General features: G+C 48.6%; 2 protein-coding genes across 7 annotated transcripts in view; one reads left to right on the forward strand and one right to left on the reverse strand.

Annotated features, from left to right (window-relative positions):
• Nucleotides 1–11,877, reverse strand: part of PHC2 (polyhomeotic homolog 2) — a 154,945-nt gene extending 143,068 nt beyond the window's left edge. For all 3 annotated transcript variants that reach the window (XM_032160170.2, XM_032160169.2, XM_058443461.1), the window contains exons 1-2: nucleotides 11,696–11,877; nucleotides 446–525 (exon numbers count right to left, since the gene is read on the reverse strand). In XM_032160170.2, the coding sequence (XP_032016061.1) occupies nucleotides 446–525; nucleotides 11,696–11,792 (177 nt within the window). In that variant the 5' untranslated portion in view covers nucleotides 11,793–11,877. The remainder of the gene's footprint in view (nucleotides 1–445; nucleotides 526–11,695) is intronic.
• ZSCAN20 (zinc finger and SCAN domain containing 20) overlaps nucleotides 11,839–15,814 on the forward strand; it is a 32,680-nt gene continuing 28,704 nt past the window's right edge. For 3 of the 4 annotated variants that reach the window (XM_058443458.1, XM_032160168.2, XM_058443460.1), the window contains exon 1: nucleotides 11,839–11,886. The gene's annotated coding sequence lies outside the window, so the exon portion shown is untranslated. Of the gene's footprint in view, nucleotides 11,887–11,914; nucleotides 11,977–15,814 lie in introns of those variants that run through there. The other variant, XM_032160167.2, reaches the window with a different exon arrangement.

Genomic DNA, 15,814 nt, shown 5'->3' on the forward strand with positions numbered 1-15,814 from the left:
CCCTCCCAACAAATTCTGCATGGGTAGTCTGAATTTCTATTTCTGGACAGAAAAGGAACCCCAACTCAGACAATAGAGTAATCGGGTTACTCTCAGCCTGGCCTCTTTCACTTCCCCAAAAGGGCTGATGCTGCTGCCTCCCTGCAGGTCTATATATAGGGAAATCTCTGAAAGTTCTGCCCGGCTGCCCCTGGCTGCATTCCCATTTGTTCTGTGGATGAATAAAAATATCTCCTTGTTCTACAGCTCTTGTTGAGACTTCTCTGCCTATTCTCATGATGTTTGGAATAGCAGGAAACAAGGACACCCTTTCCTCAAGGCTGTCTGGGAATTACATCTGAAAACACCAAAGTCACAAAGGCAATGACAACAAAGGAATTTGCAGTCAAACCCCAACTGTCCCCTAGATGCCCAAATGGGGAAGTCATAACTGAGATTTTCTCACTTTTTGCAGAGGAAGAAACTGTCTCGAGGACTTTAGCCAGTCACTGGTCTTCCTTGGGCTGCAGTTCTTCATCTGAAGACCTGGGGTGAGGGGGAAGATGCACACAAAAACTGGGTGGTTAGGATTAGGAGAGAACGTAGTGGGGCACGCAGTATCTTCTCAACAAATGCTAGTTATTTTTATTTTTTTTTGAGACAGAGTCTTGCTGTCACCCAGGCTGGAGTGCAGTGGCGCGATCTCGGCTCACTGCAGGCTCTGCCCCCCGGGGTTCACGCCATTCTCCTGCCTCAGCCTCCCGAGTAGCTGGGACTACAGGCGCCCGCCACCTCGCCCGGCTAATTTTTTGTATTTTTAGTAGATACAGGGTTTCACTGTGTTGGCCAGGATGGTCTCAATCTCCTGACCTCGTGATCTGCCCCCCTTGGCCTCCCAAAGTGCTGGGATTACAGGCGTGAGCCACCGCGCCCGGCCCAGTTATTTTTATTAGTAAAAGGAATTCTGGGTAGCCAAAAAAGGGGATTCTGGGAAATAAAACATTTCTGGTTATGTTGTTTAAAGTGCTTATCAGGCTGGGCATGGTGGCTTACATCTGTAATCCCAGCATTTTGGGAGGCCAAGTGGGTGTATCACCTGAGATCAAGAGTTCGAGACCAGCCTGGCCAACATGTTGAACATGTGGAAACCCCATCTCTACCAAAAAATACAAAAATTAGCCAGACCGGGTGGTGCACGTCTGTAGTCCCAGCTACTCGGGAGGCTGAGGCAGGAGAATTGCTTGAACCTGGGAGGTAGAGGCTGCAGTGAGCCGAGATCTCACCCCTGCACTCCAGCCTGGGCAACAGAGTGAGACTCTGTTTCAAAATTAAAATAAATACATAAAAAAAGTGCATGGGAGGCCGAGGCAGGCAGATCACGAGGTCAGGAGATCAAGACCATCCTGGCTAACAAGGTGAAACCCCGTCTCTACTAAAAATACAAAAAAATTAGCCAGGCGTGGTGGCGGGCGCCTGTAGTCCCAGCTACTCGGGAGGCTGAGGCAGGAGAATGGTGTGAATCTGGGAGGTGGAGCTTGCAGTGACCTGAGATCGTGCCACTGCGCTCCAGAGCCTGAGTGACAGAGAGAGACTCCATCTCAAAAAAAAAAAAAAAAAAAAAAAAAAATGCTTATCAGGCTGTCTGGCACATAGGAAGGTGCAAAAAATGGTAGTTTTTAAAAAAATATTTAGTGGTGGGACAAGGACCGAAGTGAACTCAGGCCCGTGAAAACCATTTGAATTGGTGGTGGAGCTGTGGATGAACAGTTTCTTCTTTTTATTTAGAATCCTAACATGGTTATGCAATGACATTGCTAAACACTCGTTATGAGTAGGGATTATATCTGCTGACCGGTTAACCACTCCCAGCAAGTGTGATCGCTTGGGTTGGTCACAAGTCTGTCCTCCAGGAGGACAGGAGCACCTAGGTGGGGCTTGGGAGCACTGAGTGTATGGAAAAGGGGGTGGTGGAGACAGGGGGTCCGGGGCCTGTGTGAGGAGAAAGGAGCCGCTGAGCTTGCAGGGAGGGGAGACAGGTGGATGGAGACAGAAAGAGAAAGGTCCCTCCAGAAGGTGGCCCGGACCAAAGCAAAGATGTCTGTTTTCATTTCATTCAATTTATTATTTTGTGTATTTGCAATGCTGCTTTCTCAGTTCTCTTTCTTTCCAGAGCAGTTCTGTCTGGGCAGCCCTGGTCAGACAGCAGCATGAGAATTGACCTGACCTCAGCCTCCTTCTGTAAACTTCTCACGCTAGTCTCGGGTGGGGATGGTGCAAACCTAGTCCTCTGGGTGTGTGTGGGGAGCGATGGGCAAGGGGGCTATGGGTGGGTCTTCTGGGCTCTGAGGGCTACATTTTGCTTCTTAAGTTTGAGGGTGGATCTATTTGCTGCTATACTGACACTCCATCCCCACCCAGCCTGACTATGACCCTGGGTTCTCATCCCAGCTCTGCCACCTGCCTTCTGCTTGGCCCTGGAAAATCCCCTTCTTCTGTCTGGGCCTCAGTTTTCCCATATGAAAAGGAAGAGGTTGGACTAGATGAACTCAGAGGGCTTTTATGGCTCAGGCCGTCTGTAAGTCTCAGACCCCTGAAGGGTATGACTGGGGAAAGGAAAGAAACATGAACAGGGGTCCCAAAGGATTTCCCATCAAGCACTGCATTTCCCTACACCCCTTACTTGGGAAATTAGGGTAAAGCAAATCAATCTCCTGGCTACCATTACAAGGAGAATGCGGCAGTCCCATTCAAGTATTTCCTTCCTTCCTGCTTGACTGCAAATTTCACTCTTCTCACTTTAAAATAAGTAAAAGCCAGGCGGGGCACAGTAGCTCACTCCTGTAATCCCAGCACTTTGGGAAGCTGAGGCAGGTGGATCATCTGAGGTCAGGAGTTTGAGACCAGCCTGGCCAACAAGGTGAAACCCCATCTCTACTAAAAATACAAAAATTAGCCAGGCATGGTGGTGCAGGCCTGTAATCCCAGCTACTCTGGAGGCTGAGGCAGAAGGATGGCTTAAGCCCAGGAGTTTGAGGCTGCAGTGAGCTGTGACTGCACTACTGCACTTCAGCAGAGCAAGACCCTGTCTCAAAATAAAAGAGAATAAAAGGTACTCCCAAAGGACATGGAGCTACATATGCCCATCTTCTCCCATAAACTCATCAAGAATGTAAGTCCCACTTCCTCCCAGAGGAGTTGTGAAGGGGTGAAGACAAGCCAGAAGGTTATACTAATGGATGTCCCTTCACATGGAAGAAAACATCAGCAGTGGGTAAGAAGCATTCTCCCCAACCACACAGTTCTAGGCATGTATCATGAACTCAGTCAGTTTCATACAGACTAGTGGGTATTTACCATCACTTTGGCTGCCCTGCATCTGACGATTCCATGATACCCCAAAATCCTTCTCACAAGTTCCTTTTCTGCTTTAATCAGCTAGAATCAGTTTCTGTTGCATACAACAAAACCCTGACTGATGTAGAAATTTATACAAGAAATGGTTGTTGACGAGAGACCCTCAGAAAAAGAGGGGGAATCTGAGAATTGGTTATTTGGGCCTGTTGGGACTGAGGGCCGTGAAAATCCAGCGTCAGACAGTGGGATTCTGACATATTGAGCATACGCTGGTGAAAGAATCAAGTTAAAATTTCTAGTCACCTAGAATGAAGTGCCCCTTGAAAGCAAGCCTCTAAGAGGCAGAGTGGCCATCGCTGTAAAGCAATCTGAGGGCCACAAAGATTTTAAGATTTCAAGGACGATGAGGCAGGATGGTTGCTTCTAGCCATATTGTATAGGCTCGTATCATAACTCCTCAGCTCAGGTGTTTACCTAAAAGCTAGGGAGCTTTTATAGCTGTGGCTGAAGAATCTCAAGGTTTTTTTTTTTTTTTTTCACCCCTGGGAGGTGATTGAATTGTGGGGGCAGACCCCTCATGAATGGTTTAGCATCATCCCCTGGGTGATGAGTGAATTGACTGAGATCTAGTTCTCTAAAAGTGTGTGGCCATAGAGGGAAACAACAGACGCTGGGGCTTACATGAGGGTTGGCGGTTTGAGTGGGGAGTTGGTGGTGGGAGGAGGGAAAGAATCAGGAAAAATAACTAATGGGTACTAGGCTTAATACCTGGGGGATGAAATAATCTGTACATCAAAGCCCCATGACACCAGTTCGCCTATATGACAAACCTGCACATGTATTCCTGAACTTAAAAGTTTTAACAAAAAGCATATGGCAGCTCTCCTTTCTCTCTCTTGCTCCCACTGTTGCCATGTGACACTCTTGCTTTCCCTTTGCCTGTGAAAATGTAGCTTCCTGAGGCCTCACCAGAAGCTGAACAGATGCTGGTGTCATGCTTCTTATACAGCCCGCAGAGCCATGAGCCAATAAATCCTCTTTATAAATTACCCAGTCTTCGGTTCGGTATTCCTTTATACCAATGCAAAGAATGGCCCAATACGGGGCCCTTCCTTCCTCGCTGCAGCCTGGAGGGGCAGGGATGGAGCCTTATAGTCTTCTGTTTGGACTTTTTGGGCTTTTTGGAATCTTCCATTTGGAACACTGCAAGATATCCATGAGAGCAACATTTCGATATATTATTTTGCTTACAAGACTTCCGCTTTTAAAAAAAAACCTGATTTCTTCCTACTTTCTATTAGGAGTCAGGAGAGCAAGTAGTAATGAGGGATGAGGAGTGAAAGCCCATTCTGACATCCATATGCCATTTGCAGCAATCTTACGAAGCAGGCAGTAATATGTTTATTTTACAGATGAGGAAACTGAAGTTTAGAGAGGTGAAGTACCCTGCCCAGAATAATGACACAGTGGGTTCCTAGACTTGTGATCCCAAATCTTGTGCTCAGAAACAGTGCTTGCTTCCTTTTTTTTTTCAGATGGAGTTTCACTCTTGTTGCCCGGGCTGGAGTGCAGTGACGCAGTCTCTGCTTATGCAACCTCTGCCTCCTGGGTTCAAGCGATTCTCCTGCCTCAGCCTCCCGAGTAGCTGGGACTACAGGAGCCTGCCACCACGCCTGGCTAATTTTTGTATTTTTAGTAGAGATGCAGTTTCACCATGTTGGCCAGGCTGGTCTCGAACTCCTGACCTCAGGTGATCTGCCCGCCTTGGCCTCCCAAAGTGCTGGGATTACAGGCGTGTGCCACCTCGCCCAGCCTGCTCGCTTCCTTAAAACAGAGAAGCGAGACCTGGACCCCATCTCACCATTAGTCTGCTTCTTCTTTTTCCTGATCCTTGGAGCCTCAGCTATAAGTATCTCCTTGTCCCACTCTTCCATTCAGCTCCCTAGCAGTTCTACCGTTGGTCCTCTGACTGTGGCACACTGGGGGCTGTGTATCTTTTCACTGTTGTGAGTATCGTGTATGTGTATTTTGGAGGGGGAGGATAGGGCCTGGAAAAGGGAAGGGGATAGAGTGGGGTTCTGATTCTGCTTCTCTGTGGATTAGACTTGGTGCTGAGATGGAGAGGCACTTGCTGTTGCCTGGTCTGCACCTGTCCCTTCCTCTGACCACAGGCTGGACCATCTCCAATAGCCTCGTGACTGAAGGCTCCTGGCTGCCTCTGGTCTCCCACGTCTTCCTGATTTGCCTCTTGGACTCCAGCCTGCCCTTTCTCACCGCATGCCTCTCAGTGATCAACTTGGTGCGGGCCTTGGAAACTGTGCGGCAGAACGTGGAGGGTCTCTGTCAATCTGGGTCCACTTCTGCTCTGCCTCAGGATGCCTTCTCTGGCTTTCCTGGGCTCAGGGTCCTGGGGTGGAATCTGCGTCTCACCCGGCTCCTGCCAGGAGCTCTCTGGGGGTTGGGGCAGCTGCATGATCTCTTTCATAGTTCCCACCACAGGAGGATTCATCTTCCTACCGCTGATGCCTTTGGTGACCTGAGATCCCTCCAGGACCTTGCTTTCTTGGGTCCCTGCCTGGATGGGAACTTGGGTGTCTGGTTGCCTCCCAGTCTGTGATGGCTGTCGATCAGGTATAATTTCCTTCAGAATGTGGGGGTGCTGGCTGATATCTTCCCAGATCTGCTGCATGGCCCCTCCTCTGGGGATACCTGGGCCTTGGACATGTTGGACCTGTCATTCAATAGTAGGCTGAAGCTGGCCAGTCCTGGAGCCCTCCAGGCCCTCAAGCTGGGGACTCTGAATCTGGACCACACAAAGATGAAGGCAGTTGCACTGGCGGGACTGGGGCTGCAGAGATTGGATTCTCTGTGACTCTCACTGACATGGCTGAGCTGCCTGCCAGGACGGTTGACCATTTTAAGCTTCAGGAGCTGAATTTGGGGATTAATCGGACAGGGCACATAGCCCTGGAAGGCCTGGCTTCCTGTCACAGCCTGAAGTGCTCGGGTCTTCAGAGCAATGGCCTGACTGAGTTACCACGAGGTTTCCTGGCTGCCATGCCCAGGCTTCAGAGACTGAACCTGGCCAACAACCAACTGAGGAGCGCCATGTTGTGTATGAATGAGACAAGGTTTGTGTCAGGATTGTGGGCCCTGGATCTGTCCAAGAATAGGCTGTGTACCCTGTCCCCAGTCATCTTCTCCTGTTTGCCCCACCTGCGGGAGCTGCTACTTCAAGGGAACCAACTGGTTTGCTTGAAAGGCCAGGTATTCCAGGGCCTACAGAGGCTACAGACCTTGAACTTGGACAGTAATCCACTGGTAACCCTGGGTGAGGGCTGGCTGGCTCCTCTGCCTACACTGACCACCCTAAACCTGGTAGGTACTCACACGGTGCTGAGCCCAACCTGGGACTTCCGGGGCCCAGAAAGTCTGCACAGCTTGAGAATAGTTTCCCTTTGGCCCTGCTGGAGTAGCATTTTCCCTGCTCACAAGACAGACTAGCTTGGAGCTCCATGCAGTTTCAGGCATGAAGCATTGGAGGTTGTCTCCTAATGTCTTTCCAGGCTTGCAGATCCTGACTTTAAAGGGCTGGGGACTGCAGCTAGAGACCCAGAATATCTCCAAGATCTTCCCTGCCCTTCATCAACTCTCCCTGCTTGGCAGTAGCTTGGAGTCCCTCTGTTCCCAGGACACCTCCAGCTTCTTCCTCTGGCAGCTCCCCAGGCTCAAGTCCTTGAAGGATGGGGAAACGGGCATAGCCCTAGGCCCTGCTGCATCACGGGACTGCCCAGCCTACAGTAGCTGAAGCCGCAGGCACTGCAGTCTGAAGCATGCCCCCGCGCAGTGCGGCTTGAGGAGCTGGTGGGTGAGTTGCCCAGGCGTGATGTGCTGCAGCTGTCCCAAACAGGGTTGGAGACACTGTCTGCTGCTGCTTTGGGGTGCCTAGGCAGTTTCCGGGTCTTAGTACTAGACAGGGAGAAAGACCTCATGCTGGATGACAGCCGCCAGGAGCACAGTCCTCGGATGCCCCAGTACATCTATATTCTGATTTCATCCTTCGCCTGCCAGTGTGCCAATGCCTGGGTGGGGCCCTGGCTTTAGCAGTCCCCCAGAACATACATGCACATAGTATCACAGCAGCTGTGCCATTCAGAAGCTGGGGGCCACTCAAAGAATCTCTTTTTCCCTTTTCTCTGGAGCCACTGCCCCAAGACTTTGGGGTTGGAGCTCTTTTTGGTCAGCTCTGCCCTGCTGCTTCTGCTGGTCTCCTTGCCCTTCCTAAAGGAAGCCAGGAACTCCTGGATCCTCTAACTCCAGGGCTTGCTCAGGGTTTGGTTCCAGAGTCTGAGAAGTCAGAAGGGTAAAGGCAAGAGGTTCCTCTATGACGTGTTTGTGTCCCACTGCAGGCAAAACCAGGGCTGGATGGTGCAGGAGCTGCTGCCTGCTCTACAGAAGGCTGCCCTGCAGCTGGCCGGGGGCTGCCACTCTGCCTCCCTGAGTGGGATTTTGAGCCAGGCAAGGATGTAGCCAACAGTGGAGCAGACAGCATGGTGGGCAGCTGGGTCACGCTGTGTGTGCTGAGTCACCAGGCCCTGCACACCCCCTGCTGACGCCTGGAGCTCCTCCTGGCCACCTCCTTTCTGCTGGCTGCCCCCTGCTCCCCCAGGGCTACTGCTGGTCTTCATGGAGCCCATCTTACGCCACTAGCTCCTCTGCTACCATAGATTGGCCTGGTTGCTCCGCCGAAGAGACTATTGCATGTGGCCCAAGGAAGATGAAAGAAAGAATGACTTCTGGGCTTGGTTAGGGAGCAGGCTGGAGCAGCCTGGGGTAGGGTAGAATGGGTGAATGTGTGTTGGAAGGCGGGGTAAGAAAAGCAAGCCAGCTTGGCAGGGAGATAGTGAGTATGTGTGGGCTGTGAGACTGAACTCAGTTTTCAGTAGAAGGTGGGTCTACTGTGTGTGCAAGGGAGAATCAAATGGGAACATAGGACTTGGGAAGGCTCTGGAGGCTGAATGAGAAAATCCGGGAGATGGCAGGTGGCCTTGTGGTATGCAATGTAATCTCAAGATCTCCAAATCCTTAATAAATGCACTAAATCCATGAAATGCTTGGCTTGATTGAATTTTTTTTTTTTTTGAGACGCAGTTTTGCTCTTGTTGTCCAGGCTGGAGTACAATGAGGCAGAAGGTGAAAGGGTTGGATTCACAGAAACTGTAGTCCAGAGGAAATAAGGTTGGAAATTCACGGAGAGAGAGGGCAAAGAGAGAGGCCTTTGGCCAGTCCTAAGCTGTGGAATGGGGTCCAGGTCAAGTTCAACCAGATCTTCAAGGGGCCAAGGGACCACTTTTGCCATCTGGGTCATAGAGGGATTGGCAGCTAAGGATCAAAAAGCTGGGATGCTGCCCAGGAGACAGCAGACTGATTGCCTGCTCCCTCAATAAAAACATGAAGGCCCGTTCCCATCTATCTCCAGTTAAGCCTCACAGCAACACTGGGAGGAGGAGCCTACCCCCTTGTCACTCTGTACTCCAGCTATGCTAGACTACCTGCAGGTCCCAGGACACCATCACACCTTTTGTCTCTGGGCCATGGCATATGCTGTTCTTGCACTGAAAAATACCTTTTCCCTGGGGAACTCGTAAGTATTATTTAAGATGCAGTTCAGCCATCACTTTCTTCAGAAGCCTTTCCTGATCTCCCAGCCTAGATAACTGTTGCCTCTGGGCTCTGACAATTTCCTGCACCTCCCTTTCTCAAAGGACTAATCACAGGTCTGAAAGCAATAGAAGCAGTGGTCTCCAAGGTTGAGTGCACAAGATAATCACACTAGGGTTGCAAAGAAACTGTTATAACTTCTATTTCTATTTTATTTTTAAATCTTACCTTATTCTGAAGCTAGACTGCCTGCTTTTTTAGCCATGTGCCTTTAGCTTGTTATTTAACTTCTCTATACCATAGTTTCCTTTTCTGTAATATGGGATAGTATTAGACTCTCCCTCAAAGGGTTTTGGATGTATTAAATGAGTTAATACGTACGAAGCACTGAGAGCAGGACCTAATAGTGCATTGCAAATGTTCAAGGAAAGTTAGCTATTACAGGCACGTCATTTATAAGTAAATAAATACACATATGTTGGGAGTGTGTGCTCAACTCAAAAACTCAAAAAGGCTTCACTCATGGGAGTGCTCTATTCGGAAAGTTTAGAGATCAGGCCCTGGGATCAGAGACCAGGTTTGCTTCATCTCTGCATCCTTAGAGCCTAGTGTCTGCCCAAATCAGAGAGTCCTGGTAGACAAATGCAGACAGAACGCTTGCAAACCAAATCCTGATGGGTTTCCAGAGAGAACCTGGAACAGGTTCAGGCTCTGTTGCTTATTTCTACGTGGCGCTAAAGGGCAGTTGGCCTCTTGAGGCCTTCCTTAGTTTTCCTCTTCTGTAGAATGCCAGGCTTTAATTAGACAAAGGCTATGGGAAACCACAGAATAATTTGAGGCTGGATTTAGGGCGAGGCGCGCCCTCTTGTGTCCTAATGATGTCCTCTCCTCTCTCTGCACAGTCGCCTCCCTTCTTCCTCTTAGGGCGGATAATGCTGAAGTGGACACGTCCTTACCTGACCCTGCAAAGCTGCCTCTCCAGCTTCAGATCCTGACACTCTCTCAAATGTTTCTGGCTCCCTTGGCACCCCACACTGTTGCACTGTCCCTCCCCATCTCAAACCCTCCTACTTCCACATATGGTCTCTTCCTCATGCAGTGTAGGACCTTTGGAGTCACATGCGTAGGGGGTGACAAATCCCAGCCCTGGTTCTCATTAGCTCTGTGATCTTGAGCAGGTCACTTCATTTCTGTAAGTCTCATTCCCTCTTTGTAAAGCGGAGCAAACAATACCAGTCTCATAGGGCTACTGTGAGACTTCAACACCAAGGAGTATTTACGGGTTGTTATTATGTTTACTGAGTAAAATCACACGAGTTATTACTACAAATAAGTTGGAACATGTTTCACAGAGAAGGAATTTAAACTGGGTCGTTAAAACTAAGAATTCTCCTATTTTAACACTAGCCAACGTGCACTGAGCCCTTACCAGATGCTAGGTATTGTCAATTTTCCCTAAGCCGCATAACCATTGATAATAATAATAATAGCTAATGATTCTGTATTTTATTGTATTTTCTATTTTTTAAAAGAGAAACGAGGTCTCACTTTGTTGCCCAGGCTGGTCTCAAACTCCTGGACTAAAGCGATCCTTCTGCCTCAGTCTCCCAGAGGGCTGGGATTACGGGCACGAGCCACCGTGCCTGGACTAGCTAATGATTATTAAACACTTTCTGTGTGTCAGACATGTGTCACGCTCTTTACATACCTTCTCCCATTTATTCCTCTCAGCAACCGTCTCAGGAAGAGGCAAGTATTATCATTCCCATTTTACAGTTGGGAAAATGCAGGCATAAAGAAGCTAAGTAATTTGCCCAAGGTTTCACAACGCGAGTGGTAAGACCTGCATCCTTCTTTTGAAAGTAAGAACTTTCAGACACAAGCAGCTTGACTTCAGAGACTTTTACCTAAATAGTCTCATTTAACCTTCACAACACCGTGTGATGTAAGTTCTCTTACATTACTTGCATTTTATAGATGAAAATTCCAAAGACAAAATAGATGGCAGTAATTTGTTCAAGGCCACACAGCTGGGAAGTAGTTGAGTTGGGATTTGGATCCATATCTGACTACAAAGCCCACATTCTCAACACCATATTAGATTGTTCATGCCCCAAAGTATTCACAGTGGTAGAGCACCCGCATTTATATGAGGATTATTCTGTAATAATGATTAACATTCTTCCAACACCTACGAAGCGCCAAGCTCTGTATTAACTGATTTACATAATAATAGCTAACAATCGCTGTGCATTATTAGGAGCCAGTCCCTGAGCTAATCGTTTTAGGTGTATTATCTCATTGAAGGTTCACAAAACTCTGTGACATGGATGCCATTACTACCCACATTTTATGGGTGAAGAGAACGATGTTCAGAATTCTTCCAAAGTCACACAGCTTAGCTGTAAGCTGGAAATTAAAGCTACAACTGTCCAGTTCTCTCCTGCCTATCGGGCTGGTCTCCTCTAGTCACTCTCTCTTCTTATTTTTTATTGTGTCTGCTTTGATCTTTCAGGGTCTGAGGCTCTCACTTCGACCCCTCAGTAGAACTGGGACCCCTTCTGCTCGAGTGCCCACCCATTGGGCGGTGCTGTTATTCGGGAGCCTATGGAAAAGGCCGGGATTGCAACAGGTCCCGCCCCCATGGGTCGCGCCCGTTCCGATTTGTTCCAGTGCCAGGGTCCGTGAGAAGATGACATACCTATTGGCTGAAGACGTCTGAAAGGCAGCAAACGGAGGAGGCCGCTCCCCGGCGCTCGCGCGGTTCCTTCTGGGAATTGTGGTCTTGGACGTTCCATTCCCAGGGTGGCGCCGCTCGGACTCCGCGTCCCAGCATTCCCTGCACGAGCCCGGGAGCACTTCCGCCCTGTTGTGAAGTGGGTGTCTCGGTGGGTGAGTCCGGGTGGCGGGGCGGGGGCAGCTGAGACGCAGGCTCTGGGCTGGAGACTTAAGAGGTGGTGGTGACACAGGGGGCTGGGGAAGGTGAGAGGGGAGAAAGAAGCTTATATGTGGGGGTGGAGGGTGAGGGACGGTCAGAGGATGTAGAGGCCGGAGATGGGAAGGGTCATACAGGGGTCGGGGATGAGGAGGCGATAGAGGGCCCTGGGAATGAGGAGGGCCTTAGAAGGATCTGAAGGTGAGGGGGTTGAGGGAGGTTTTGGAGGTGGGAGAGTCATAGAAAGGTCTGGAGACCACAGAGGAAAGGATAGAGGGTCTGGGGCCCTGGCAAGAAGTGAAGAGGGCCTGAGCTTGAAGCCAGACCTTCAAAATAGTGTTTCAGTCTCTAACTTCCCATCTAGAACAAGCATATCTAATTTGTTACCTCCCTAGTGATTGTTACCTCTGGAACACCGTGGATGGCACTGGCTATTGTGTTCTGCCCCAAACCTGCACTTCTTTCCTTATGTCTTATGGAAGTCAGTGGCACGATCATCCCATTTACCTACTTACCTACCTACTTACCCACTGATTCCTCTTGCGTTCTTCCACGTCCAAGGATCTTCTGATCTTTAATTTCTTTAATATCTTTTCAGTCGGCCTCTTTCTTGTAGGGTTTTTGCAGAAGCCTTTTCAGTTTCCCAGCATGAACACACACATTGCACCACCTAGTGTGATCTGCTTCACCTACAAATCTGCTTATGCCTTCTGCTTGAGAACCTTCATTGGCTCCCATCACCTGTAAAGTCCAAACACCTTGTCCTTCATAAACTCCTTTTGCAGCCTAATCTTCATGCACCTCACACTCCAGGGCTGTCAAGGTTTTCCTCGTTTCCTGGGTAGGCCATTTGGTTTTCCATCATTATATATGCTGTTCTCTCAGCTTAGAATATTCTCTCCTTGACCTTCACCTTCTTTGCCAAGAGAACTACTTTAACTTAAAAAAAATTCAACTCTTACTTTGCTCAATTCTCTTAAGCAAATTAAGTCACCCCCAACCTTCAGCTCCCGTAACTTCTCCTATTACCGCATTTGATCATAATTATCTGTGACGTGTGTGTCTCTTCCACTAGACTGTGAACATCTCCAGGACAGGAACAGTGTCTCAGTCACCTCTGTTTCCCCATTGCCCAGTCTAGAGCAGTAAACACTTGATGTAAAGCAGTAAATACTTGATGTATGTGTGAATGAAGACCATGCAGGGTAAACTTTGCTATTCCAGCCTTGAAGACTTCTATTGCCAGTGGATTTCCAGGGCAGGAGCTTTAGTCTTCCTCTGCCTGGCAAGGCTATCTGCTGGAAGCTGAAGCTGATTCATTGCCAATGGGAGTTTAAGCCAGGGGTGACAAATACATGGAATGTGTGCTGCCAGTGCCCCTTCCTGTGTCCCTGGCAGTCATGGCTAATTGGTTGGTTCACAGCACATATTCACACAGTAGTCAGAGCCCTCAGCACACTACTCTAGGCAGCCATTTCCAGTTGATTGAAGTTTCTGTTTTAAATGAAACCTATTTGCTCTCCCTGGCTTAAGCCCTTATGCATGAGGTCAGGTCAGCCTGCTTTAAGCCATAGCTTGGACTGTCAGCCAAATGGGCCTGACAGCCTTTGAGAGTTCCCAGTTTTTTCTCTTTGGAGGTCACAGGCCAGTCTTGGCCTTTCCTGTGGAACTGGAGAGCATCTTCCCTTCTCTTTTCACTGAGTGGGCTCCTCATGACCACATTCATACTTACTGCCCTAGGAGTCAAGATGCCCCTCAGCTTCCCTGTGTTTGTAAAGAGATCTTGATTTTGATGGCAGTCAGCGCTTACCCCTCATGACCTGGGAGGCTCTGTACTCTTTCTAGGTCTTTCTGGATATTGGAATAGAGCTTTGAGATCACTTAGCTGAATCTAAGTGGCAAAGCGACAGCCCATGCTGAATGAAGTCCACCATGCTTTATTTAATCTCATAGTGTGTGAAACAATTTTGAGTTGGTTGCCAACATTTAAAAATCCAGAGTGCTAGTTTCTTTTGGAAAAATCAGCAGTCTTAGAAATATTCTGGGCATATGTTCCCCTGGCACTCTATAGTTGGCTGTGGTGCCCACCCAGTTCATTTCAGTCATTGACTCATTTACATTGCTAGGTCCTTATACCCATTTAAACTTGTAGCTACTGATTCTAGTCTCCCTTCTCTCTGGCTCTACCCCATCATACTAATTGGGGAACCTAGAGCAACTGCTGAGTAGGATCAGGCTGTAAGCTGCAGCCTAGCTAGGCAGCCACAGGGGCTACATGACTTGTCCAAAGTAACACAGCCGATTAGTGGCAGGAGTGGAATTAGAACCCCAGTCTGCTCACTCCTGCCTTAATGTTCTTTCCACTCTCCCGTACTGTCATCTTAAGAGTTTGGATGACTAGCACACATAGAGGAGGCTATAAGACGTGGTTAAGAAAAATGATTGGAGAAAAGGGATCTGGGCTTAGACCCTAACTCTGCCACTTGCTAGTTGTATAACCTTAAGTGAATCTTCATAAACACTCAGCTTCCCTTTAGGTAATTGAGGATAGAGTGCAGTCATACCTTATCAGATAATAATATTCTAAGGGTGAAAATCACTTTAGCCAAAAATCACAGTTAGTTTGAAAATCCTTTGGTAAGGAGCCATTTCAGAAACTAACACGCTGCCTTTCAATAAATAAACTAATCCGCACAGCTGGGCTTTCTTGTTTGAACATTAGATGAGAATTCGCTTGTGTTAGGGACTGTGCGGTATGAAAGACACTTTACTCACACTTAGTGGAAAGAGGCACGAGGGAGTCAAGACCAACCTGGTGAATAGCGAAGTCCTAGGTGCCACCACCACATGCTTATTCTCGAACAGATAGTGAACGGAACTGGCTGCACTATTTAAATCATGCTCTTTCTCTCTCTTTTTTTTTTTTTTTCTTTTTCTGAGACAGAGTCTTGCTCTGTTGCCCAGGCTGGAGTGCAGTGGCATGATCTCAGCTCACTGCAACCTCCGCCTCCTGGGTTTAAGCAATTCTCCTGCCTCAGCCTCGCGAGTAGCTGGGACTACAGGCGTCCGCAACCACACCCGGCTGATTTTTGTATTTTTAATGGAGATGGGGTTTTACCATGTTGGCCAGGCTGGTCTCAAACTCCTGATCTTGTGATCTGCCTGCCTCGGCCTCCCAAAGTGCTGGGATTACAGGCGTGAGCCACCGCGCCTGACCCTCTTTCTCTCTTTCTGATCTTTGTAGTGGAAGTTACAGGTCAGTGAAATGCAGCTCAACACCTAATGAGACTCCAGTTGCTGCCTGGAGGCTTCAGTGAGATTATGAATGTGGAACACAACACTGTGCCTGGCACCTTGTGGGCACTCAGTAAAGGGGTACTCTTAGAAATTGCTGGTCCTAATGAGCCTCGATATTCCTGGTCATCTCGGAACTGAGGAATGCCCCGGTCCATTTTCCCTTGTTCACTTCTGTGTGAAGTCACCCGGCTGTTGGCCGACTCTGTTGGCCTTCCTCTCCCCACAATAGCCTGCTATCCATACTTCGGTCTAACTTCCTTAGAAAGTTACGGTTATGGTTCCTTAGAAAGAAAAGGTTATGGTGATATATGGTCCCTGGGGCTTTCCGATTTCTATTTGAAACAAACCTTTGGGACTTTCAAGTCTTCCCAGGAGAAAATACCTATTATCTGAGACTGTGAGCTTTGGGCCTGGTGTGACTGCTAATTGCCTATTTTGTTGTAGTGTCCTGTTTATGCAGGAACGCAAATGTCTTTGCTCGCTTATTGACTGTCTGTCTCACTAGACTGTAATTTTATTGAAGGTAGGGACTGTCAGTCCCAGCTACTGGTAGATCTGTAGCTTCCAAACAGGGTATAGCAGGTACTC

This window comes from Hylobates moloch, unplaced genomic scaffold, assembly GCF_009828535.3.
Source record: "Hylobates moloch isolate HMO894 unplaced genomic scaffold, HMol_V3 SCAFFOLD_8, whole genome shotgun sequence".
NCBI lineage: Eukaryota > Metazoa > Chordata > Mammalia > Primates > Hylobatidae > Hylobates > Hylobates moloch.